General features: G+C 38.6%; 1 protein-coding gene across 1 annotated transcript; it reads right to left on the bottom strand.

Moving 5' to 3' along the window:
• Window positions 1–596: 596 nt before the first annotated feature.
• mertka (c-mer proto-oncogene tyrosine kinase a) lies at window positions 597–27,493 on the bottom strand. Its single transcript, XM_015362987.2, has 19 exons — window positions 27,206–27,493; window positions 24,625–25,009; window positions 22,910–23,010; window positions 22,211–22,384; window positions 16,167–16,253; window positions 15,871–15,986; window positions 15,134–15,326; window positions 14,403–14,548; window positions 10,291–10,429; window positions 9,938–10,088; window positions 8,230–8,318; window positions 7,650–7,745; window positions 7,234–7,314; window positions 6,672–6,764; window positions 6,332–6,450; window positions 5,003–5,112; window positions 4,324–4,483; window positions 3,934–4,070; window positions 597–3,504 (listed from the first exon to the last, which is right to left on the bottom strand). The coding sequence occupies exons 1-19, from the start codon at window positions 27,291–27,293 to the stop codon at window positions 3,069–3,071; spliced, it is 2,901 nt and encodes a 966-aa protein (XP_015218473.2). The 5' UTR covers window positions 27,294–27,493; the 3' UTR covers window positions 597–3,068.

The raw sequence follows: 27,493 nt of genomic DNA, 5'->3' as shown, positions 1-27,493 counted from the left end.
TCATAGAGTGTATTTGTATTGCAATACGTAGCCCTGACGATTTTATTGGTATGTTATATGTACTCTTGTTTGTATTGTATTTCCTTTTGTTGTTGAAATCAAAAGTATTAAGACCGGGAACCATAACGTTGCTATTTAATTTAAGAAGTAGCGTGTACTGTATGTACATCGTTGTCAGGATTTAATTGTTCAATCGTCAAGACCTTTCTAGCTATTCTTTCAACCTTTAACCTTGCACTAAAATGCATCAGTTATTAAAATGCATACTTTTTTGGTCAATCTGCCAAGCAGAAATTCGAATAATGAAAACTAATAGCTGGTGTTTGCCAGACACTTTTTTTGTGTAAAGATGATTGCAAGGACTGGTTTCGGGATTTGCTGGTCGGCTGGTGTATTGCACTTAATCCGATAAAACGTAATGCATGTTCACTATTTAAAGATGATGTCACCGTGCAATCTGTGACAGTTGTCGAAAGCAACAGTGGTTGGGTAATATTCGAACCCCTCACCCCCGTCAAAAGTGCTAGAAACTACCACCAGATGGAGAAAGAGCTGTGTCTCTACCACTGAGAAAGAGGCGATACCCTTTCTGCCAGAACATCAGTTTATTCGAATTTTAGAATTCCCATATTGTACCACGAAATAAAATCATTTGAAATATTTTCACGATTTCGTTTAAAATTGGGAAAAAAAATGATAGTTTACATTTCATCAAGTCTGGTGGGTATTCGAAATTTGACAACGGTATTTTTGTCGTGTAAATGTAATGTATGAATACTAGATTCACTTGAAAAACAACTGAAATTTTGTTGTGTATACACAGAAAAAAAATCAACATACTTAAATAATGCAAGGTCTTACAAATATTTGTTAAAATAATTTGTTATAGTATTTTGTTAGGAATATATAAAACATTTTGCATGGAAGGTACAGATTATATGCAGTCAAAAAGTTCATTTTAATGTGTTTTACATTAACTCTGAGACTATCAATATTTTCAAATCACCATAAATGTACAGAAACATTTAGACAGACAAAAGTCTAGATATAATTGAAGATCCTCTCAGAAAATACAATATACACAGATTCTAAAACAATGAATAGAATCGCATTGCACCAAAGAACACTATCATCACAGTTTAGGTCTCCTTTGTTTAAATAACAAAATCTTTGCAACTTAAATGCCAGTCATAGAACTGGTGAGCATGTTCTGAGCCATACTTAATTACCAATGAGATCTGGTTAAAAAAATATACATATCATTCTTCATACAGAAACTGGCACACTGAATTGCATAATCAGATATAATTCAGTTTACACTTCAGTGTACAGTGTACTAATTTTTAAGTTTTAGGTATAAAATCTTACAAAAATATTGAAGTGTTAAGGATTGTTTAGCTTCACAAGACTGATTTAGACAGCAATTTAAAGATGGAAAAGAGCACATACAGTACATTTTGTAACTGTTGAGATTACTTTTTCATAGTTTTAAGTCTGTATCAATACTGCTGTCCATGGTAAACCATACTAAGAAATGTAAAAAGCAAATGACATTTAAAAAAATAAAAATATAAATATCTTCCTAATCATTAGGTGTAAGAAACAGGCAAAAGACAAATAAGTACATTGAAAAGAGTAACATTCAAGTTATTTTTTCACATACTTAATTTCATAATCCAAAAAGTTTATTAATAAGTGAACCCAAAGGATTCCCTTATAAACTCAGCTCTGGCACAAGAATCTGAGTACAGCAGTAGAGGTTATGAGAGAACAGATTTAGATTGGAGAACAAGAGACACTTATTTATACCAAGGATAGGAGAGAATGAGTATTGACGAGACGTAGTTTGTATTCTTGTTCGTAAATTGGTTTTTGCAATGAAACTGGGGAAAAATACTGTTTAAGTATAAAATGTTAGGAAGCCCAAAATGCTCAACCTGCTTATCCTGGTGATTTCTGTGCAAACTGGCAGCCTATTACATAAACATAGGGTACACATGACTGCTCTTGCCCTGGACAGGATTGCAAGCCATTAGAGAGCTACAGAGAAAGGGACAGTATCAAATAGCCAATCAAATCAGAGGTTTCTTTGAAAACCCACGTTGAATGTTGGGAGAACATGAAATCTTTACATGTAAGACATGAAATATATTAATCCAGGAGTTTTTACTTTTCTGTATGACAGTTTGTAAGAGCAGTTTACATATAAGCTACATGGCTTGACAGGTATGAATCATGATGTGAGAAGATTCCCCAAAAGCTCCACATATAAGTGTGTAGCAGACGAAGGAGCTTGCTTGACTGCTTGGGCTGCAACTACAATCCATCACAGAGGCAGCATCAGAGACTAAATTAGTTGTAAACAGATCACTTATGTAATTAGTTAGCACCTGTTGTAATTGCTTGCGATGGGATGTGTGAATTGTCACAGTTTAAATTTATATGAAAAGGACGAGTCAGTGAAGAACAGAAAGAGGGACAATGGAAAGATGTGGAAAATCGTGATGTTGCAAGAAACTCAATAAAGAACAAGAAAATGGACAGAAAAACTGCAGTCTCCAGCTCTTTTTTTGCTTCAGAGAATAATGACAGTCCCATATGGGCTGTCACAGCTTAGAGATGAAAATAATGTATATTTGAAAGAATCAAAGTTCATAAAAATGTTAACAATACTTCAAACATCCATTACACTGGCCTTTGAAAGTAAACAACAACTGTAAAAATACTTACTACCCATTATTCTCTCATTTTGAGTCATCAATAAAACAACTGGTAGTTTTTGCCTCTATCGGGAAGAGATAACACTTGCCGGCAAAACCTTCAACAAATGAAAGCTCTTCATTGTTTAGCCTTCCACATGGCCAGAGGCTTATTTGCAGACGTGACTCAATGGCCTACAATAACAACACCTGCTGGTTTACCATGTGGTGGTGAAATCAGATTCTTCTGTTGGTTCAGCAGCGGGAGGATTGCTTATTAAAAAAAAAAGCACAACTTCAGCAGGATGTTTTTGAGTCACAGTCAGGGTTTGTTTTCAATTCAAACCACCGGTGTTCAGTAACACTTTCTCACAGCATAATCACAGAATCCTCCGAAGACTGATCAGCACAAGGCGCACTACAGGACCGACTGCAACCGGGCTGCTCAGCGTTGCCATCCTGAAGCAGAGGAGCACTCGGGTCTCCGGACGAGACAGGCTCCTCGGGAGCAATCACGACAACGTATCTGTCCTCACTGTTCATGGGCTCATGGACGTCTACCGCCACGGCAGAGGTCCCACGGCCAGTCCTTGCGCAGGTCTCAGGGGCCCGCTCGGAGTCGGGAGGGAGGTGCATCACTGGGCTCGGCGGCTCCTCCGGCAGGCTAGTGTTGATGTAAATGATATCCTCCTTGCTGGATGCCTCCGGCAGCCCCTCCGCCAGCCTCTCCAGCATCACCCTGACTTGTGTGAAGCACGGCCGGTCCGCTGGCTCCGTTCTCCAGCAGGAGGACATTATTTCATACCTGGGGAGACACGGGGGGGTTAGAGGGATTCTTTAAGAGATTCTCCCTGACATGCAAAGTAAAGATGAAGATGGCAGTTTTCTAAAAGCAAGAAACATGAAGATCAACTAGATCAACTAAGATCAACTAGAGACCATGAAACACACAAAAAGTAGGAGAATTAGTTTCTGTGCTGCATATAAGGTCATCAATAAATACTATTTTTAAAAACTGGAAAAAGTTGTTTGTAGTCACACAATATTTTCCGAAATGTTGACATTCAATAATACTGCTACGTCTACACCTGTGTTAACAGTCAAACACTCATCCAGAATGACACTGACTGAAACAGAACCCAATCTTTGGTTGAGACACTGCTTGTCTCTGGCAACCCCCAGTTGCCCCCTGCTCCACACTTCCTTTCTTCCCCCGACTCTGGTCGACACCTACAGCTTGTCCAGGCAGTCCGCTGGCTGTTTGAGCCTGTGTCCCTCAAGGAGGTAGTCATAAATCTCATGGTTCTGGACTCCTGGGTAGGGGGTCATTCCACGGGTTGCAATCTCCCACATTGTCACGCCAAACGCCCACTGCAAGCAATTATAAAATAAAGTGCTTTCGAATGAACAGTCTGACCATGTTACTTTTTTTTTTAACATTGTGGTCTAAGACTACAAAAGTCTTAAAATAATCATTGAAGACATGACACCTAGGAAAATGTTACTTTAAATTGACAAGCCATTTGAAAATGGTCTAGAGGAACACAATTTGTACTATTTAGCTGCCACTGTAAACAAATATATGTAGTTACATTTCTTTAAGAAATCTAGAAATAAGTCTTACCACATCACTCTTGACAGTAAAAACACGGTCTGCTAGACTTTCAATTGCAATCCATTTAACAGGCATCTTTGCTATCCTTCCTTGTCTGTAATAATCTCCACTGTAGATCTTCTTTGACAAGCCAAAGTCTGCTACACAGACAGTCATATCATCTCGCAACCTGCAATATGGATCAAGAAAACTTGTCATGATTGAAGCTAAGCAGAACAGCGGAGAGACAAATAAATGGTTTTAGGGGAACATAGTGAACAAAAATGAAAGACAGAGAAAGTTTTTTCCCCCAAAACCAAAACAATGTTTGCTCTTCTTTCTATATAGCTGGAAAATGACTTTTGTCAAAACACTGGCTTGTTCTGACTGCACAACTGAACTTTTCCTTGATTGCCCTATTTCAAAGTCACTAATTCACTATAGGTCTTTCCCTCCACTATGGAGCTGAAGAAAAAAGTTAAAAGGACTTCTCTTCTCTCTGATCTAACGGCTTACGGTTTGGAAACTAAAATAAGGACTCATGTAATGTAATGGGTCATTATCAGATACATCGGTCTATCTAGGTGCTTTTTAGCTCATTCCCTCATTGCTGAATTATTGTGGTATTTCAGATAGTAACAAAATTGAGATTTTCACAAGGCAATCGTGTTGGTTCAAAATGCATAGCGAGGCATGTCTTCCGACTTACATGCAGTTTCTTGCAGCTAAATCCCGGTGGAGAAAATTCTTGCTGCTAAGGTATTCCATTCCTAGGGCAATGTCAATCATGAACTTTAACAGCGTTTGCAGTGGTAAGTACTAAAAAAAAATGATTAAAAAGTCAATCAAATTAACAAAATACACACAGTGAGTGTAAAGACAAACTTCCAGTTACAATTTCCAGACACACTGTAAATGCCCAGTATATACGGTATTAATTACAAAATGCTTCACCTAAGTAATCTACATCATACTGTAACGCAACGGGGGTTCAGGCGGGCGCCCTTGCTGCATCAGGTCGGCCCCCCACCATCGAACCCGGGACTCCCGCGTCACTCAACAGGGACCCAGCCCGGTGAGCTAAAGCGAGATCTCTCCACAGCCCAGGGGCTGTGGTCCTGCTATCACAGGGAAGGGCGGCGACGTCACCTGCTCTGGTAAGCCGGCTCTTACACACCCTGATGGCCGTATGCGTTACAATACTTTTCTGCTGCTAATACATGCAAATGTGGCTTAGCATCATTGGTAGTTCTTTGTTCAATGCCAATTGATAGATAATGAGTAAACTATGTTCACTTATCAGCTTCTAGCATCTCCTCAAAACTCACCCGTTCAGACAGCACAATCTGCTATTGCTCTCCACCACACATATTGCATTTTTGTTAAGATTACATTTGTTTTTTTTCTGCACCAAACAAACTCCTCACACATTATGTAATTTTTCCAAAACTTTAAGAGTGGTTTTACATATATACTATGTGACCTGACAGTAAGAATCATCCTTCCATTTTCTAAGGGCTTCATCCAATTCAGGGTCTCAGGGAAGCTGGGGGCTATCCCAGCAAGCCACAGTCTCAAGGATACAACAGGACGCCAGTCTACTGCAGACCAGACACAGACACAAACACAGATACGCACACGCTCGCAGCAGGGCCAATTCTCCCAGAAGCCAATTAACTTATCAGTACTGTATGTCTTTGTTACGTCTTTGGATTGTGACAGGAAACCAGAGCATCCAGAGGAAACCCATGTGACCACAGGGAGAACATACAAACTCCACCCTGGGTCTGGAATTAAACCAAGGGCCCCAGCTGAATCACTGAGCCACCGTGCCATTCGGTACGATTCTTTTATTTCATATGATCTTAAATTAGATCTAGAACACATTGTACTGGGGAAAGCATCACCCCCACTCAAACAAGCAGACTGTCTTGGCTTTCAAAGCTTAAGATCGCCTTCCATCATCTTCGACCACCAGCAGAAGCTGCCAAATTACAATCCTCGTCAAATAAATACATCAGCAAAAAGCAGGCATTACCAGCGGACTGTCTCCCAGTCGTGACCGCAGTAGGAAGCTATGAAGATCCCCGTATTGCATAAAGGGCAGGATCACCATAGGTCTGGGGAAGTGGGTGGAACTGACGTCCAAACATACGCCTGCATGAAATAAAGAATATTTCTCCACATAATAATAAATAAAACTACAGAAAGAAAAAAAGAGCACTGTAATAGGTGGACTTATATCCATTGATTACTCTGTAGAGTTCAAAATGTTGTCTTTTATTCATTCTCAACAAAAACATCATCACCCCCAAAGCATTTGCTGATTTCTATTACTTTCTCGACCCTCACAGTTACTGAACACTGTTCCCACCTACCGAGCAGCCTGATGACATTGGGATGGTGGAAATCCTTCATGCAGGCAGCTTCGTTTAGGAATTCTTCAATCTCTCGCTGTGAGAAACTATCCACTACAAGAACAAAAGGCAAAATAATAATACTTCTGCTGCTAAAAGTAAAAGAATCTGAAAACACTCGGTACGTAATGAATTAAAAAGGGGGTGTGCAGACACCTTAAAATGCAGCAACACTTAAAAAGAGAACAACTTATACCAGACTATATTTTGAAGAGGTTTTACTTGGAATATATTCTTTTGAATTTAGATTGATCTTAAAAATAAGTTTAAGATCCAGTTTCAACTGGATTTGTATACATTTCAGATGTTACAGCAATAATTGTTTTATCAAATGGAATTCTAAAATAGCTTTTTTGTGAATATCTTTGATAGGAGTTTGTAAGAATGAATGAGCTTTTCAATCATCTCAGCATCACCAGAACCTCATTTTTAAATGGCATTAAAATTCTCCTTTAACAAAATCCACTGCATCTTTGCCAAGGTTAGACAGCTAGTGAAACCTTAATGACAGAACACGGCTTACATTTCATAGTTTTCACTGCTACTTTTTCATTTCTTCCATCAGTCCTTTTCAGATGACCTTCCACTACAGATCCAAATTCTCCTGTAGGGAAACAGAGTTGTAAAATAAGGCACTCTGTTAATGTAAATCTCCATCCTCCAAGTTTAACTAATAAATGTAAATTTCACTAAAAGTGGAAATGAATCAGACAATCCTGACTACTTCCAGCACTCAAAAAATAGAGTAAATGGATTAAATAAACCTTCAAATACTTTATACAAGTACTAGAAGAGGTTGTTTTCCTCCCCAATCTGACATTTTCTAAATGCAGCTGAACAAGAGGATTAAGCAAAATGTAAATTCAAAATAAAATAATGCCAAAAGATGAAGTCAGCTTTGGAGCCAGTAAGATAACAGTGAGAGTGGGTAATTCTTACCTTCACCAAGGATTTTTCCTATTGAAAGTAAGCTCCTCTCAATCATGACATCATGCAATTTTGCTTGCAATTCTTCGCTAATTCCCAGGTTGCTTACTGCAGGGGAGAAAACATTGCAAACACACTGCATGAATAATAATAAGCTTGTTATCCATCAAGCCATTTTCTTCCACTTCTTCATCCAATTCAGGGGCACCATGTATAAAGCAGGGTACACTAGTCATGAGGGACTCTAGTCCATCACAGGGCACACACAGACACAAGCACAGACATGCACACACTCACACCAGGGCCAATTTACCTAACGGTATGTGTTCAGACCATGGTAGGAAACCAGAGCACCCGTCAAAAAAACCCACACGAACACTGGGAGAACATGCAAACTCCACGCAGACAGCACTCCAGGTCCGGAACTGAACCCAGAGCCCCAGCGCTCCAAGGCAACAATGTTAACCACTGCACTATCTTTCTGCCACAATCAACTTATTTTGTCAATTATAAATATTATTATTAGGAAATTCGTACGCATTATACTTAATGTACCATTACATTATTAGAATTACATATACCAATAACCTACATGTCATTTCAATGGCTCTCCGGTTGTAGGATCTCTTGGCTCTGTACAGTATGACTGGCTGCATCTCTTCTCCGTTTCCAATAACTCGTCTGTGGGGACAGTCAAAGGTATTTCTCATGTGTTACTGACACTTCTTAAAAAAAAATGTTACCACTCATGTATGCACTGATTTTTACAATTGTTATTAATCCTGAGATTGAATTAGAACATTAAAAGCAGAGCTGCAGATCAAAAGGTCCATGGTGAGTGTGGTCAGAGCATGTACACTGTATAAAAGCAAGGTGAACAATTTTCCTTTTGTGTCGGACAGCCCCCAGGGGTCACCTGATTCCTGGTAGAAAACCTTTACTCTAACAAGTGCGCTTCCTCCTCGCCATTCTTCATCTTTAATAGTAAAACTGAAACCTGGCAAAATGCCATCTCAATGGCTGTGTTTTATAGTAAACAGCTGACGTGACAAAACAGCTGCATGATGAAGTTCCCTTATCAGTATCCTGAATGGCAACTATGAGTCAGAGCGTCGCTTGTCCTGAGTCACTCCAGAAAATGGGTTGTTTTTCATTTTTGACCAACTTTAGCTGAAAAAAACTCCAAGGCCATGACGTCTTTTCAGTCACAGGTGTGGGCAGTAATTATAGGAAGTGCTTTGCCATTATTAGAAAACAGTCTGGAGTAAATTCACTGTTCTGCTGCACTCAATCCTTTCAGCAATAGGAATCCGTATTGAGGAAACTGACCATCTTTCCAGAACTGTTATTACTGTATGACAAAAGCAGGAAGAGAGAATTCTGACCAACAACTGCGTCCTGTGGAATCCTGGCCACCTCATTTTTTCTTTCATCTGGAATGATGAAGGAGGTCCAGCACGAACATTCTACATGACCAAGCACATCTGCAATGGCTGATGTTCTTTAAAGAGCAAGCTGACCGATTAAAAAGTGCACGCTGCTATGACTGTGACTGAGAAACTAATTGTTAAATGTCCAAATCATCCTTCATTAAAATAACTGATTCCACTAATTCATCCTATTTTGATAACCACTTACATGAAAAATGTATGTAATATAAAACTTGATAACATATGCGCACATTTTTTTTAAGCAGAAAGGCTTCCGGGTGACATCTGTGTAAATGAATAATAAAATCTGGTTTTCCAGCCTCATAAGAAGATTAGCCAATAGTAAAAAAAAAAAAACAATTCAGAACAAACCTTTGGTGCCACAGAGAGACGTTAAAAAGCATGCTGTGAAATAATCATCCTTGTGATGATGACTTGACAAGATCTCTGAGCCACAGTACAACTCAACTGAAATCGTGTTCAAAATAGAGACTACTTCAGAAAAATATTCTTACAACATGAAAGGTGAAGCTTGGTGCTTTATTGTACCAACACTGTTTTTAAAAAAAAAACTCATAACCTGTTGCTTTTAACTTTTTATGTCCACCCAACACGCAGCCCAGTACGAGCATCAGACCTACCAACAAAAGGATGTGTACAAGCTTAAAGGCATGGCAGGTCAAACTAGTGTCGCTGTGGCTCAGCAAGTTGCACCAACAAGTCTACACAATTCTCCCAGATTTGTGGACAATTGAACATTGCTGTTTACGGGGGTCCTATTATAACTGACTAATGACATTTCCCAGATTCTAACTGGTGATGGACTTAAGGACTCAAAATTCTGAATTCTTGATTTCAGATTTCTCTTACCCAAACCTGGTGTCCATGGATCTGTTCCTGATAAAAATTGCCAAGCACAAGATGAGCATCATGAGACAGATGCCACACACAATGCCCAAGACAATGTACACTGCATTGGAGCTTCCAGTCGGGGGAAGAGAAGATGGAGCCAACCTGGGGTCTGTAACACAGAGGAAAGCCAATCACTTCTTTTCTCCAAAGGAGAAATTGCAAATACAAAGCACACAAGCTCTGGGACTGCATTTATCTATTATTCTGTTCATAAACAGCCAGAATCTACAAGCAGCTGTGTTCTCCAGACAGTTATTATTGTGTGTTAATAATACAAGTATAAATTCCTCTAAGGCTCTTAATTATCTTACCACGCTCAGGTAAAAAGACCTGCACCGCATCACTGAAGATGCCTGTCCCCCCTTGAGTATATGCTGCCACTTGAACACTGTAGGTCATGTTGAAAGTTTCCAAGGAAATGTTAGTTGCTTTGACAAGCCCTTTGCGGACCTATGAAAACAGAAAAATTATTCAATACCCTGCAAATAATTTCAAATATGTGAATTTGGGTAAAATTTGAAGAGTCTCGTTAAAATTTGTCTTTCCGTGATCAGAAATGTTTATCCTGCATTTTTCATCTGTCAGACAGCAGTCCAAAAAAAAAAAAAAATCCGAAAACAAAGAGTGCACTCAAGAATTAGATTCAGCTAAAAGGAGGAGAGGCTGACACTGGTTATAAGGGCTCGTGTCCAGCATATTTTAGCTGTTCAAGAGCCAAAACATGTGTTTCAATGGTAATTAAGCAAATAATTACTTTGGACGATTAAGAGCTCAACAGAAAGGAGAATGGGAAAATCCTGTGGTCATGAGAAGTAGCCAAAACCATTTAGTTTTTGAGCAGTTTCTTTTCCAATGGAACAAGCTAGGGCAATGAAAGAATCTTGGTGGGTTTGCCGTGAGCCTTCTAAACACTGCTCAAGATGTGGTCTAGTGAAAGGAGGCCAGCATTTAGATTAATTTACTAATAACGGATATGCGCTACAATCATGCTTGTTTTTTTTTTTTGCTTGTGAAAAAAGAAAACAGGAACAGTGCCATGTGTGCAGAGGCAGAGGAGACAGCATGTGATAATGAAATGCTCATTGCTTAATGTCATCACACTTTCGGTGCTGGCGTTCCTCACAGACATGCTGACTGCATGGACAGAAATGGAGGTGTAGGTTACTGAGTCAGGGTACTCAACACTTCTATACTAAACTCTCATCAAAGCATCTTGAGGCAATATTTATACCTATCATGTCTAGAATGTCTCGATAAAGATAAAGAAAAGCCCTTTTCATTACGTCTAATTAAAACTCTTTATAGTTTAAAAGACATAAAAAATATTTACATGTATTAAGTTAGTTTCCACACTTGATCTCTGTAAATATTTCAATCTGCATTATTAACAACGGCATTATTAGATTACTAAACAAAAAAAGACTAATCAGGTACGACTTGTTCCAGAGAGTGCAAAAATTCAATTTCCTTCAGAAATTTCCTTCAGTGTCTTAAAAACTCACAAATTTAGAAGACTTTTATTAGGCGGACAAAGATGTTTGTGTAACTGTCACAGCCCTTTCCAGTTGTAGATCACAGGTGACTTTCAGGAATGGGCTAAACTTAATCCACATTTCCTCATGTTTCACTCTGATCCATGTGAATCACTGTTTACACCACACGGATTACACTGTTTAAATAATAGTAGGAGCACTGAATTCATAATGTCCATTGTTTTTATTTTTCCATTCATTCTCATATGAGTCAGCTACGATCAGCTTAAAAACTAATTTAATAGGGCAAACTTCCTCTTTACAATAGACAAGTGTAAAGGAAATGTGCTGCTCTGGGAAGCTGGGAGGAAGCAGCTCAGGCTTGTTCCTTCTCTATCACTGCCACAGGGATTACAGAGGTACTGAAAACATGACTTATTACTTATGTTTAGCTGAAGCCATTTTTTCTGGGGCAAAATACATGAGCTTGTATCTTAAAAACAAAAAACAGGCACTGTAAGTCAAATTGCGCATGACATCATCTATTTCTTTATATTTCAATAATATTATTGTATTCACAGATTGCAGTAAAATTCCACGCATCATCAATTCACTCCCTATCCCCACTCAAGCAGAATTCAATTGGATGACCTTAAACAGCACATTAACATGCACACAATGACTTTCAGTCAGCACAATAGGGCTGTGCCACGGAATTCCGGCAAACGAGCTCAACTTACAGTTAGCAAGTGAGGAGAAACCAAAACACAGACGCCTAATCTCCCCAGACAAAAACCGTGAATCCTAGCATGCCGGGTCTCCTGCCAGCACCCAAAACAAGTGCGCAATGGCACATGGCATCAGTACACGGCAGAACATCAGCTTTCTAAACACCAACTAGGTTTTGGACACACTTTAAAAGTTGTGGTCGAGAGACAGCTAAAAGTAAAACCAGCTTAGTAAAACTCAAAGTGAAAAATCTTACTAATGTTTCAAATCTTAGTGAGTAAGATATCCTGAGATGATGTACAATAAAAAGTGAATAAAGAATAAAGGTGGCTGTTATTATTATGAAAACAAGTGAAAAACATCAAATGTGTTCCTAAAAGATATCAGTCTTGAAAAGGAAAGCTCTACATTTTATCCATATTTATCATCGCTATCTACCTGCACCTATTAATATTGTCGATTGTTTTGGTGTCTTCACGGTGCCTTTGTCCAAGTGAAGAGGACAGTATTAAAATTATTTGATGAATCAAATACTGAATAATGCTTTTTTATGAATAAACAACATATGTAAGAAAAAAGGGATTTAACAGTTAACACATAAACTGATCAAACAATTAGGTGATATAATAATCAAGATGTCCTATAATTCTTGCAGACAGAAACACTTTTTGACCATTTCTAAGCTTACTAGCACTGGATAAGATCCAAACCTCACAGCTAGTCCAAATAAAAAATGACAAATTATTTTTTTTAAATCATTTGAACTACAAAATATTTCTTGTAACAAATGAGTCAAGATGCTGAATAATGATAATGTACTGATGCCTTATATTTTAGACTGGATTCTATAACAGCTCTCCCCAAACTCCTGTATGTTACAGCAGTATAATCTTTCCAGGATGCGGAAAATGTTTTACTTTTCCATTAGTCCCGAAAGCTGTCCAGCCCTTCTTTAAGAAAAAGAACGCTCATTAAAAGGACATTTCTATTCAATGGAGAGCAAATTAACTTATTTAATAATTGACTTATATTTATCATAAACAGAACTGAAAACATGCAGCAAATCAAGAAGTACTAGTTTAAAGAACTAAAGAAATCCGAAGACTGATTAGATATTGTAGGTCTACATTAAATTTCAGTTTTGCAGGATTTGTTTCTTTTGGACACAGTAAAATGTTTAATAGCTCTTAGCCTGCCCTGTCACTAGACTGCCCAAAATAGACTGTATTGTACTCCCCAAAAATGGATGTTCTACAAAGTACCAATGTATCGTGAAATGCAAAACTAGGGGCATATATGTTCAAGGATGACAAACCTAAAAAACGTTAGAGAGACAAGAACAAGGAAGTCAGACTTCATTTCAATAAAAGAATGTGGGCGTCAGCACTATTTTTTGTCCTACTGAAGAAAAGCCACAAAAAAACAACAACAGCTATCACAAGATTTCAGTTCTTACAGATTGGGAAATAAAACATAAAACCCCTTTGCTCTTTACGATGTGTGATATGTGGGACTTTATTTTTGTGTTAATAAAAGCTGGTGAATAGAAGGATCAAAGCAACAAACTTAAATTTAGGTAACCCTTTTAATCAGGTCTTCGAATACACTGTGGGGAATACCAGAGTCCACCTTTCTGAATGAAGGGAGCTGAAAGCAAAGGGCTACTCTGCAGTCCTGCTGCCTGACTAGGATTTCTGAAACCAGTTACTACATAAATTATATGTTAACAAGTTATGAAAATATAACTTATATGTATGAACATGTTCTACAGAGCACACGGAAATGAATTCCTGTTACATCTCTTATTCTTGCTGTCCAAAATTTTAGGAACCCCCAGTGAAATTAACCCAATGGATCGTAAGCAAGACTTCCAGCACACTCCTGTGTGGAACAGTCTCCAGATTTCAAACAGACTGACAGCCAGCGGACCTGCATGACAGAACACACAGCTGAATCCCACGTAACATCCCCATCACCTTCCACAATGCAACTTAAAGTAACCTTACTAAAGAATACAAGAGATTTCAGCAAAAATATTTCAAAACCTCACAGAAATCATCCTTGTGACTTGCAGAGATCCAACATTTTATTCAATGGCGAATTCTCACATAGTCACCAGTGAGAACGCACCACATACTCAATTAAGCAAAGTAGCATATTTAAGTCTAGTACTAAGATTTTTGTACATTAAGTTGTTTTACAAAGTTGGTATTATAGCTTACAGTATATGTTTTTGCCACACTGCTGATGAGGAGGTCATATCCCTGCAGAACTCCATTCATTTTGTCTCTCGGAGGGCTCTCCCACGTCACCAACAGCTCGGACCCACTGAGCAGCACCGTCACATTACACGGGGGTACAGAGGGAACTGAAACGGAGACAAACCCCATTCCTGTGAAGTAACCAGTCTGTGCTACTTGTGCCAGCACACGTTTAAAGGGTATCTTTATAAAGACACCATGCAACAAGCTCACAATCCTTATTTCAATTTTGTAGACTAACGTCTTCTACAGATTAAATTAAACATAGAATAAAACATTCATAACAGTGATGATGCGCAAACAAAGTCTTTGAAAAATAATCATAAAAACATTAAGCCATGCTAAGATTTAAGCCTTTTATGGTAAAACCATTAGCCAAAATCCAAAATGACAACGAAGTAATTCTTTAAAAATACTAATAGGATCATAACAGACTCTAATACATTTCCAGGATGAATCAAAAACATCACCATCAGCTGCTTAAAATAACTTCTGTGCCTCTAGGAATACAAAGGAAATCTAAAGTCACTCCACCCTAAAACAGCATGCTTTGACTCTGAAACTCTTCCGTTTAGGAGTTAAGTGTTCTGAGATAATGACAATGGAGTATAATGGTAAGAGACCCAGCCTGTTACAGGAACTACAGGGCTTTTCAATTCTCTAAATAAGCAAGCATGGAGGAATTTCCCTACCTCCTTCAGTGGTATTGCTTTCAATCCAAAAGCTGGGTTGGGACCATCCAATTTCGTTCCTGCAGGACACACTGATATTGTACAAGGTTGCAGCTTGGAGGCCCGTGATGTTGCACTCAAAGGGTGGCACAGAGATGTTCATGATTCTCTGGGAGACGCCATCTAGAATCACAACCTCTTGGATCTGTTCCACCTTGAAAAGCATGATTAAAGATTTAACATTCCCACAAAACAGAACAAACATGTTTGGTTCATAATTCTGTTTTTTTGGAATTGATAATAATCACAGAACATAGAACATTATAAAAATGTTATATTCCCAACTTGGAACTCAACTCAGCTTAGCATTACACTTGACGCAAATGTTAGACCTTCTTCACCAACTGAGCATTACTGAAATATTTTACCCCCGAGAGCCATTCATCATTTGACATGATGTGAGTGCCATGGAGCTTTAAAGGGGAACTGGTATGTCTCACGACTCTGCAGACTTGCAAGAGTTCATTAGTTCCCAGGAGTGGACGTGCTAGTGTGGAAAGAATACCGTCTCAAACCCACCCAAAAGTGGCACAAGTCAGGGCGTGGAACCTGTCACTCAGGGGATCCCGAGTGGGCTGTGTGGGTACAGTTAGCTAATGGCTATGCCCACAGACAGCTGGACTGCCAGGCTCAAGCTTTGCTCGAATAATTGAGGCTGTTGGGGCCCCTATACGCTCACAGTTTCAAGAAAGGCTTACTGTAACTTGGCAGGTGCTAAGAGGAGAGAAGCCATCATGACCAGGTGTCCACTTCAGAAGCAAGCTGTGAGACGCTCGGGCTGTCACACACAGATCAGTAGGTGGTGAAGGAGCTTCTACATTCAGAAGAAAAAAAATGCAGGTAAAAAATCAAAATGCATGTAACCTTCCTTGGCTTTTGCAAAAGACTAATTTACGAATGGACTGTAAATTCAGGCAAACTAACACCTTTTCAGGTACAATAAATAATTTCACTGCAGGAAAGAAATATCTTTGGTTATTAGCATTGTGGTTACCTTTGATGTTAATCTGTGCTTCTCTTGAAGTAGAAAGTCCCTTGTCATTATGTGCTTCACAACTGAAGTGTGTTGCCTCCTCTATACCTGAGGACATATGACACAACAAAAAGCAGGTCTTACAGACTATTTTAAAAAGGGCTCTTCCACGCAAGGAGACAGGAGATACTACTGTATTTTCTTTTGATGCTGTGGTTATGAAGAATGTACTCAAAGCAAGTGATTTTGATAAAAGCAGGTTTGGAAGGCTGAAAGTAGTTTACAAACAAATCTCTGAACACATATACAAAAATGAATTTTTCAAGATTTAAAAAAAAAAACCTGTACAAGCTCATGTTTTTTTTTCATTGACATGGCTCTGAGAATACAAATTAAATTAAAAAAATACATTTACAAGCAGAAACACAGATGGTCTGAGATGCTAATGTAGAGTAAATCAGTGATTTCAACATTCATTTCCTCAGTAAAATTCCCCTGTACTTCCTCAAATACTTGCTTTATTAGTTTATATATTTCCCAAACATTTATGTTCTCCTAATTATTGGGATGTTTAGTAAAAATAGGTAAAAATCAGTATTTCAAAAAATAAATTTTGAATAAAAATACTTTACAGGAAAATTAATCAGCATTTCACCTTGTAATATGACAGTGATTAACAGAAATAAACATTACCTAAGAATTCTGTTAAACACATTTTTGTTTAACTTCCATATTAATTTGCTTCTGTCTCACTTAAGTAAAACATGGGATGCAAGCATTGTTTATGGCATATCAACTATTTCACTTCTGCAAAACACGTGTTGTTTCTAAGGGTGGGTATGTGTTTGTGAGGAAGGGCAAAGGGTGAGGATTTAGCTCTTTCTTTACTTCAGTATGTTAACCCTTCTGGCATTATTGGTCTGTTAAAAGTTGAATACCACAGTTACAGCAATGTATTGTTATATTTGAACCTTTTGCTCATCATGCAGCTAAGAAGCAGGTATTAAAAAAGATTAATTCTATGCCGCTTTACTTTTTAACTAAAGCAGTAAAAACTAGTAGTTCTAACTAGAGGACCTCTTTATCTTAAGTAGCTTCTTCAAGCTCAGTATCATGCCTTTCACATACACAATACACATTTCTGCTACTAGCATGTAATACCCTGTACTTTAGTACATTAAATGCAACCTAATGACTTAAGGTGTCTACCCAGTTTGGAAAAATATCTGTTAGAAAAGTAAAGTAATGGAAACCTTCTTGTCATTGCTAGATGCAAGTCCTTCTCCACAAGAGGAAGGAATAAATGTTTATCACTTTTCTATGTATCCCTCAGCAGAAAGATGCTTGTTCTGTGAGGATACTGACGCAAAGCTGACACCTATCTCAGAAACACAGGGTGCCAAGGCAGGACTGACTCTGGGATACCAATCCAGCACATGGCCACATAGAATTCACAGTCAAACCTAGCCAGCCATGTCTTTAGGAAGTTGGAATTGATCTGGGAAGCTGGAGCTGTGAGACTATTAATCTCCCACACACGCACTATATTCTGTTGGCTCAGCTACCATACAACTACCAGATACTAACAGAATGCCCCTGAGAAAGGTACATGCAGTCAGTGGGAGATGGCGTGCACACATTCCAGAAATGGTACAGAGGGTTTAGAGTGAGGTCCTCAGGGTGGAGACATTAAGAACAAAAAATAAAAGCTGTAGGAGGATGGAAGATAGAACTCCTGTGTTTACATACCCTAAACATGCAGGAAATCAGATAAAGGAAATGAGAGTGGGAGGCTGTGCCCTTAAACCTCACATTCCCAGCTGTCATTGGATGTTCCTAGAGTTCCTGAATCTGTCATATCCTCCACAATAACTGCTCTCTCATAAATATAGTCCTAGAGGTACACAGGCAATGCAATCTTTTATTCCTTCCTCTTCTTATTACCCCTTTTTCCTATTTCCCAGTTGGCATAAACAGTAGCAAAAAACACAAGAAAGGTCGCAGGTTTATATGCTCAGGGCTTGAACCTTGAACGGTCAGTAATGGACTGTGTGGGACTCTTCCGTAAGTGTTCTGATATTTGCCTCTTTCAATGACTGCAAGACAATGTTCGCTAATCCAGTGCCAGGTCAGCTCCATTACTCTAACATAACCCACACAGTGCCAGTCATTCCACTTCTGGCTTATAATTGCCCACAATTATTTTCCAAGGAGGCAAGTAAGGCTTATAATGTGCTATTTGTTATCCTAAATCTGTTGCTGAGAATCATTTAACAAAGCCAGGGATTATTCATTTTACAGTATAGTAGCATTTATTTGCTTGTGATATTAATGTCAATAATTCCAGATGTTTTAATTATAAATTTCTGAGAAATCTTACAACGTCATTGTTTCTTTCACAGCAAAACAATCATTCTTAACTGTTGGACAATATAAACCTCCCTTAAGATGGTTAAATCTTTTTAAATGTTTTATTAAAAATGTTACTATTATTGTTGTTCTTTTATTACTTATAAGGTGAACCATTAATGGCAGAAGCAACGACACATTTTAGCAAAGTATTATTGAAATTTGTGACACCTCTTGCTAATTTCTAAAGAATTCTATTAATCTTTTTCTTCTGCATCACTGCTAGACCAGTTTTGTAGAGAAAAAGCCTGTGTATATGATCCTTATTAAAAGCATACTTTTATGGAAATGGAAAAATCCAGCTCCAATAAAATAGTTATTATTTATTAAGAAATTAAAGTTAAATTAATAATCATACACAATGTATAGCATCACTTAACAGTGAAAAGAGAATACACTAAAATATATATTTTTTTAATTAAAAGGTACCAAATGATTTCAGTTAAAACATTTACTCTAAGTTATAGCTTAAGTTTTGAAGCTTTTTTGACAGTAAACATTTTTGTGAAGTCAGGCAGTATGAAGCCTGTTAGAAATCTAGAAAAGTACTGCGATTTTAAAGCTGTTCAAATATGTGGATCTACATCACAAACCACCGACAAAACTGAACTTTCTGACATGCTTCTGTGAGGATGGAAGCCAACAATATAGAGTGAAATTACCTACTGAAAACACATTGGTTTTTTAAAACAGATGTTTTCCCTTAGACAGCAATTTTCAGCTGCTTCTGTTCCAAAAACACCAAATGAAACAGCTAGACCTTGCACATCTATTTTAGGTCTCTGAAAACAGTTTGGTAATCAAAGCTGGAGACTATACTATGCATAGATAACAAGTAGAAACAAGGAGCAGAGAACAGAAATGTACTGCTGTATAAGGATCTTATGCTTTATACCACTTAAGGTGTCAATTGTAACTCAAAGGATGATAAGCATAAAAATTCTTATTACAATCTTGCAAGAAAACTCTAGAGCAGGTAGCCTAGTATCTTCTGATTTTTTTCTGACTAACCCAATCAGAGTAGTCTATTAAACAATTATTTTCTCAATTGTTTTTCTTTAGGACTTTTCCAGTTAATTACTCAAAATATTTAGTTGTTTACTTAACACTTTAACTTAATCCACAAATTCACATCATTAAAGGTACCATTTTCCACAAAACTAATCAGGGGCTGGTTGGAAGTCACCAGAAGCCACATGGATCAAAAAGCAGAAGACACGAGGCTCTTCAGGAAATAAGTTTAACATATCAGCTCTCCGAGACCAAAAAAAAAACACAAATGCTTACATTGGTCAAGATCTATCCTGTTTGGGTTGCAATACAAATTTAAAACTATATCAATGGTCAAAATATGCCTTTTTATATGCATTTGCATATGTAGAGAGTCACAGCATGATGCGTGTTCTGGTGTGCTCCATGTTGATTGGTCCCGACGCAATACAATGAAAAGTCATAAGAGAATCGTGTAATTAGTCACTGCCTGCGATTCCTAATCGTATAATTTGACATCCTCTAGGACAGAAAAGGCAGAGAGATTCAGCAACTGCAGTCGATAATTTTGACATGCACTCTGACTAGAAGCCGTGTCGAGTCATGTAGTGTGACGCTGGCATTACAAATGTAGAATCGCTCCAGTCCACCAGTGACTGGGTCATATCTTAGAAGGAAAGAAACCCGACAATAGACAGCACACGGTTATCTCAAGGACACTCAAGGAATTCTAGACTCAGAGATCTTCAGAGAACAGTTTGACTTTGCACAGACATATCAAAAGGAGAATACTTTATGAGCCAAATTTGTTTAACTTGTTTGCTCATTTTATTCTGTTATCTACTACTTTTATTGACCTTCAAGATGTTGTTCTCCAGATCCTTTTGTGGAAAGGATTAAAACTCCACTACACTAATTGAAAAAAAAAGTAAAATATATTCCCTGTTAAGAGCACCCTTTAGCATCTGTAATGTTTTGCAGCATTTTTTGAATAAATTACAGGGTAGTGTGGAAAATTCTGCTGGCCAGTATATTTTATCACGTCATGCTTCAAACATCTGCCATCCTTCAGTAGGATGTGTGAGTTGATAACATTGTCTTGCTCCTTAATTCTAAACAGTTCCCAAACCCTCAGAGTTAATGAGGTTATGTAACCATCTGAGCAGAGAAATAACAATAATTAGGACTTCAGCACACAGAACTGGAATTCCCTTCCCGACTCTGTGATAAAACAGACTTTCACTGGCAACCACTGATTGATAACTCCACTGTACCGTACTGCTCAGGTACTCTACGTTTAGATCTTTTCGTGCTACCTTGACCCGCAGTTATGCATTTGTATACAGCACAGAGCAACATCTTTACAGACCACTGGCCTCTGAGACAGACTAAGTCTGGTAATGAGAGGCATGGCAGGCAGGCTCATGAATAAGGCTTTTGTCCCAATGTCTACCCACCTCCTCCAACAAACAGCACAGGCCTGACCTCTGCACTGCCAACACCACTCAGCAAGGCATTTTCCAAACTCCACAGCACAACAATCTCTCTTTTTACATGCCTGAACACTGAAACAATTACTTGAGTTTTTCAACCTTTCTGGCTGAATGAGCCTGTTCAGGAAACAAAGTAATTTCAGTAATTCTCTATTCACACACGCTTTCAATTTTAAGTTTAGAGCTTGTGTAAATAAAGCTTGTGTAAATAATATTACAACTAAATATTAAAAGAAAAGCTGTTTGGTCAACAGATCCACAAACAATCATCCAGGTGGGGCTGCACATTGGTGGTGGTGGAGGGGAGTCCCCATTACCTGTAAAGCACTTTGAGTGGAGCGTCCAGAAAAGCACTATATAAGTGTAAAGAATTATCATAATTATTATTAAAAAATGTTATAAGAGCACATCTACTGTGTGACAGCGTAGGGTTTATTCTCTAGAAAGCCTCTCAGGAACCCCACAGGGCCCCAAATCCAGGGCTGAAAACCCTAATGTCAGATAATTCCATTTAGGAGAATACAAGCATTTGTTAGTTTCAGTTTAAGTTTGCATCTTAAGACTCAATTAATTACAAGCTCAACATAACTATAATTATTTTGAGCACTCATGTTAACAAGGCCTTTACCAGTTACCTTCACGTTTATCAAGGTCTCATACAGAGCTGCAGCAGTGCTTTTAACAACCATGTCAGTCTCAGTTACCCAAACCTTTTTTCCAAGGGGATGTTTCAGATTAAGTTTGGATCTTATGTACATGGTCATCACTGACTAGAAACTAGAAATACTAAATTTTTACTAAAAAAAGACTCCTTCAGCATAATTCAGGGCTGTGTATTATCCACTGCGTCAGTTCAAAATCAACCATTTATGTGGTCATGCCTTCTCTCCTAGCATTTTAAAACATTATAAACAATACTGCCAAAAAGATAACTATTTCCTGAATATTATTATTTCCAGTATAAGAGAAAACCAGTGATTTTTTACACAAATACAGACTCATGCTAGCAATGTATGAACTCAGCCTTCACACATTTACAAATTGGACCAATGAGTGCTTCCTATGAAACGATTCTTTGTTCTGACAGAATTTACAACAACCAAATGCATTTTGTAAAGCATAACCTGCACAAAAAGATTCAATTTTGGATTTCTTTACAGAAGTACTCCTCACCTGGAACGGTGATATATGAAGGGGAGAAAGATGCTGGGGTGTTGATTTTCACCCCATTCTGCAGCCACTCGATCCTGACGGGGTCTGGGGGACCCACTGCCTCACAGGTCAGGTTAAAAGGGGTGTTTCTGCTGACATTCAGATGCTCTGGTTCTTTAATGAACATCGGCAACCCTACACATAAAGCCATAAAACAACACGTTGTTAACCTGCCTCCTAAAAACACCACTGAGAAAAGGCTCTTTTAAGGATAAGCTTTATTCATCCCTCCATTTTCTCCCCACTTCCTCTTTCAATTCAGGGTCGCAGGGGAGCCAGAGCCTATCCCAGCCAGCACTCTACGCAAGGCAAGACGACAGCCACACACACTCATGCCAGGGCCAATTTTCCGGGAAGCCAATTAACCTATCAGTATGTCTTCGGACAGTGGGAGGAAACTGGAGCACCCTGAGGAAACCCACGCGAACACTGAGAGAACATACAAACTCTAGACAGATAGCACCCCGGGTCTGGAACTGAACTGAGGTCCAGCACTCAGAGGCACCACTGCTGACTGCTGCACCACCATGCAGCCCCAGGACTAATTCAGCTTGCACAAAACATATTACCTATTGAATACAAATAACCACAAGTCATCTCTTTCTATTCATGTTACACATATTATAAACAGCCCGGTTTGCTTTCAGGAAGGTAACTCACCTTCAATGTGTATCTGGATGCGATCAGACTCTATCAGTGTATCACTGATACTCAAAATGCAGCAGTATTCCCCATCATCAGAGCGCTGTACATTCTTAATACTGCAACAGAAGACGAACTAGGTACAGTAATTAACACATAATGGTGACATCTTATTTAAATACAATGTTATTATTTGACATACAGCAGGGGTGTCTAACTCAATCTCTGAGGGATTCAGTATCTTCTGTTTTTCGTTGCAATCTCAGCAGTCTATTGAACAATTAACCCAATTGTTTTCTTGGACATATCTAGGGTTTTTCTTAAGACTGTTTCTTTTACTCACAACATTCACATCATAGAAGGCACTGTTACCTATAGAACATCTTAAAGTCTGGTTAAAAGACCAACTGACCACAATTACACCGACTGTAAATCTTAAATCTTAAGTAGAACAAAATCAAGAACACACAAAGGCCTTCCAAAAATTGAGTCTGACCCCCCTGACGTAAAACACAGTGTTTAAAGCAGTGGCACACAGCTCTATTCAAAGCTGACCACCATGTTAGTGCATTTCGTTTCCACCTCTGCACATAATGACCTAACTGAATAGCTTAACCAGACCAGTTTAATGCTTTTCAAATGTCTTCAAGTGTTATAATTTGGTGACATTTGAAAAGCTGCAGGATTTAGGCCCTTGAGGGCTGCTGTTGTGTACTTATAGTTTAAGAAGATCACATAAACCTATTAATATGAAATGCCTTTACATTAGGAAACCCAAATATTTTGCTGAAATTTTCAATAAACTGCATTCTAGTAAACTATTTAAGTATAAATGAGTAAATGTCAAGAGGTTTGTGTCAGCCATTTAATTCTTTGCTTTCTATATACAATTCTAGAATTTTATATATTTAAAAGTTTCTGCACCTATGGTAACCAGTGATAAAATATGAATGATTAGCAAATATTTATGTACAGGCAGAAGTAGACACAATTTAATGCACACCTGCAAGAATGCGGTTAATCTAGTGTTTCTATTATGCTTAGGCAGAACATGGAAAGGAGCAACAAATATAAAGACAGCTGATTAGGAGTTTGGTGTCCAGAGGTTTTCATTCCTTACATTCCTTCCTCGTCCTCACAGGCCACTCACTTAATGTGTTACAGCTGTTCTCTGAAATGATTGAGGCTTACAGAATTTTTTCCCCTTAGAGAGAGACTTTAGTAGTACTTTGCTTTGGCTATATTGTTGCAAAAACATTTAACCAGAATGGTTATCTGTCTGAAACTTGGGTTTCCCAGAAATAGTGTGTGACTGACTGGGCACAGTCAAGAGTAGTGCGAGATTGATTAACTAAGATTCTCTCAGCAAGACGGCCATCCCTGCAGCCTCCTGGGGAACTGAAGGCAGTTCTGTGAAAGAGAGCTGCACCTCCAGTGCAGGGCTGTGTAGCCTGTGCTGTGTTAAATGACGAGTGGCTTGAAGGTGGATACACTGGAGGAGTCTGCCCACAGTTCCTCACTTCCCATGTGAGGCAAATGGCAGTCCTAATTTAGTTCTCAATACCTCGGGAAAACCTGAAATTAATTAAAAGCTGGTCTTATCAGACACTTAATTCAGTTAAAGGTTTGCTTAACATTAGTGATGGCTACACTCAGGTGGAACAAAAACAGGATACGAACTGAGAAAATCTGTTAGAGAAACACTGTTAATAAGAGAAGTCTGTTGTCGTCACCTCAGTGTTGAAAGAATGGTGGACACCTCTTTATCTGTGGTTTGCAGGTCATTCAATACTGCCTGCTGACTCCCCGAGAGCTCCTCGCCATCCTTCCACCATTGAATGTGCAGATTGGGAGAAATGTCGTGGACCTCAATGGAGCAGTTAATCTTCACTTCTGTGCCTTCCGACAGGTGCACATTTCCCACTGTTGGCTTGAACTTCAGCTTTTCAATGTCCTCCGGCTTTAAGTGGACATTGGAGACCTTCTTCTGCACCACAGGGGACTCTGTGATGGGTGCCAGTGGAGCTCCTTCAGTGGGCTGACGTGACCAAGACTGAGGTACACTGGCCCTATCCCCAGCTGTGGGAGAAATATTTCCAAGTCCTTTACTCTGCCCCTCTGTAATTACAAGTCAAAGTCTCGTGTTAACTGGAACAATGACAGGAATGTATGGTACACATTAGTGACAAACATTTAATCTTCTTATTAAGCTGAAATTAAATGATTAGACTTGTGAATGCTGGTGAGTTGATCCGATTTAATCTGCCACAACCTCAAATCCAATATAATGCTATTGGATTCAACAACAGATATATATGACAGGTGGTCACATTGACCTGCCAACTGGTCATTAAAGAACCAGGAATTCAAAGAATCAACCCTGGTATCCCAGAGATTTCTACTGGGGGTCTGCACAATCGGGCCTACCTAAAAGTTCCTTTCAATGCACCTGGTGAAGTAATTTCTCATTTCTCTACCTGACCTGCTGAGCAGAGGGTCTGCTCGGTGTCCCCCAGTAGGGGCTGAACTTCAGTAGTGGATGAAGTAGGTCCCCACTTACATGATAAGCAGTTTGAGATGCTAAGCACTATATGTAGGTAATGAATTGTTTGTTAACTGGGTAAAAAGAAATTTGTTTTTTGCCTTTGGAAATAAAAGAAACCTTCACTCTCCTCCCTGCAGTGTGTGCAGTTCTTCAGATCTGAAATTCCTGAACAGTGAATACCCAGATAATTTCCTACTCTCAATGACTAAGGGCAATAACATTTCAGCTACATGTCTTTTCTGCATCCAATTGACATATTTTATGTTAGATCACAAAGGAAATCCTCACATTCCTGCAATGGAAACCTGTTATCGAAGGAAGCATATTACTTTGACAGGAAGTAATGTTCCATTTGCTCATTTTCGGCTTATACGAATATTAGTCAACATTTTTATGCGAGTCAAAATTTCCCCATGTGAGACCTGTTGACTTCCATTATTTTCTTTCTAATGATACCTCTAGTACAGGGGTCTATTTTAAGTCAAGGAACTCAGCTTGGTCTAAACGTGTTTTGAAAGATTTTGAGATTTAAATAGTTTACTTTCATAAATGACTGCTGTTTTCTAACATCGTGATGTGATGTTACAGTAGCTCAACAACCAGAGTCACTCTATGTCATACATCCAAGGCTGCAAACTGAACTGACTTTCCAATAAATAAACATTATGTAGGAAACAATACAACACCATCCATCAACTTACATAGGATACATGAAGGATACATCTATCACACAAACTGATTTCTGACACTCATATTTAAGTTATGCCATGAAAATACTACTGCACAATAACCATTTGAAATTCGTATCACATCATTATTCATCAAAATACAGCATCAGCAGGCCTAACTAGCTGCTTAAGCACTCAAAGTTCAGAAAGTTGCTTATCACACGCAATATTATATATAACCTTTGAACAGTCAGCAAAGAATCAACCTGTCCATATACCTCACCTTAGATCTGCATTTTGTTAATTTGTTTTTTTTAATCGTGTTTCAGACGCACATCAATAGGAAACTGCTATTTCAGCTGGTTAAGATGGATCCAATTTTCCAATGAACCTAATCATTCCCACTTGGCTGTGCTTTGATGTACAATAAAAAGGCACCAGTAGAGTTCTTACATGCTGAGAGCGACAGAAAAGATTACTTTGAAACAATAAAGACTGACATGTACTAACATATTTGCAACATCTGGTAATGCACGCATCTGAGTGTCGCTGAAGGGTCTATCACAACGACGTTGTGGATTAAATACGGAGTGGTGCGCTAAATTTTAAGCGTTCTAGTTAGCACTGTAGTACCGTATCTCTGGATCATCCACAGTTAGTGCAATACCTTTAGTTCGTTGCAATTAGAAATGTTCAGACAATGTTCAACATTTAGCAATGTTCAGACAAGGATCACCAAAAAAATCAGCCTTAGATGCATTAGTCTTAAATTGATGCTGTGACTGGCGTAATGAATGAGCCGCAGCTCATTAGAATATACATGTCAGGCTCTCTTTCCAATCTTAAACTGTTTAGCTCGAAAACCTCGACGTTTTATACAGAGAAGGGTGATGTAAAAATGAACACACCAAAGGAGCGCCCAGTAAATTAAATGCCTCTTTTTAAAATGAAAAAGCATACTACTGAGCCGCACACATCACATTTCCACTCAGACACTAATCCCTGCAAACCTTTAAACTTTACGATCGCTTAGCTCGGCAGATTTCTACACTAAACTCAACAGATGCAAGACCAAAGTTTCAAAGTTTATATATCACTTACCTACTGTGCACTGTCCAAATAGGATCCAAACATTTAAAAATATCATCACAATGCTCAGACTAGAGCTTCTGGAGATCGGTTTTCCCATGTTTGGCCGGAGTCGTCCGACTGCTACGTCAATTTTATTATTTTATGCACGATGTTAAGAAAGCAGATGTTACCCTGAAAGTTTAAAAAGGAATCATGAAGTGTTCGTCTGAAGCATGATCTTAAAAACAATGTAACAGGACAATCGTTAAAGATCTTCCCCCCCTCCCGCTGAGTCCGCATCAGGTCTCATTCCTCACG

This window comes from Lepisosteus oculatus, chromosome 17 (assembly GCF_040954835.1).
Source record: "Lepisosteus oculatus isolate fLepOcu1 chromosome 17, fLepOcu1.hap2, whole genome shotgun sequence".
NCBI lineage: Eukaryota > Metazoa > Chordata > Actinopteri > Semionotiformes > Lepisosteidae > Lepisosteus > Lepisosteus oculatus.
This window is presented reverse-complemented; position numbering and strand designations above follow the sequence as displayed.

Bases quoted from the DNA above. Each gene is read 5' to 3' on its own strand.
- mertka (XM_015362987.2), bottom strand. From the start codon at position 27,293: ATGGGAAAACCGATCTCCAGAAGCTCTAGTCTGAGCATTGTGATGATA. The intron at 4,484-5,002 runs GTAAGTCGGAAG...TCCATATTGCAG, and splicing joins TTAGCTGCAAGAAACTGCAT to GTTGCGAGATGATATGACTG. The intron at 4,071-4,323 runs GTAAGACTTATT...AATTGCTTGCAG, and splicing joins TTACTGTCAAGAGTGATGTG to TGGGCGTTTGGCGTGACAAT.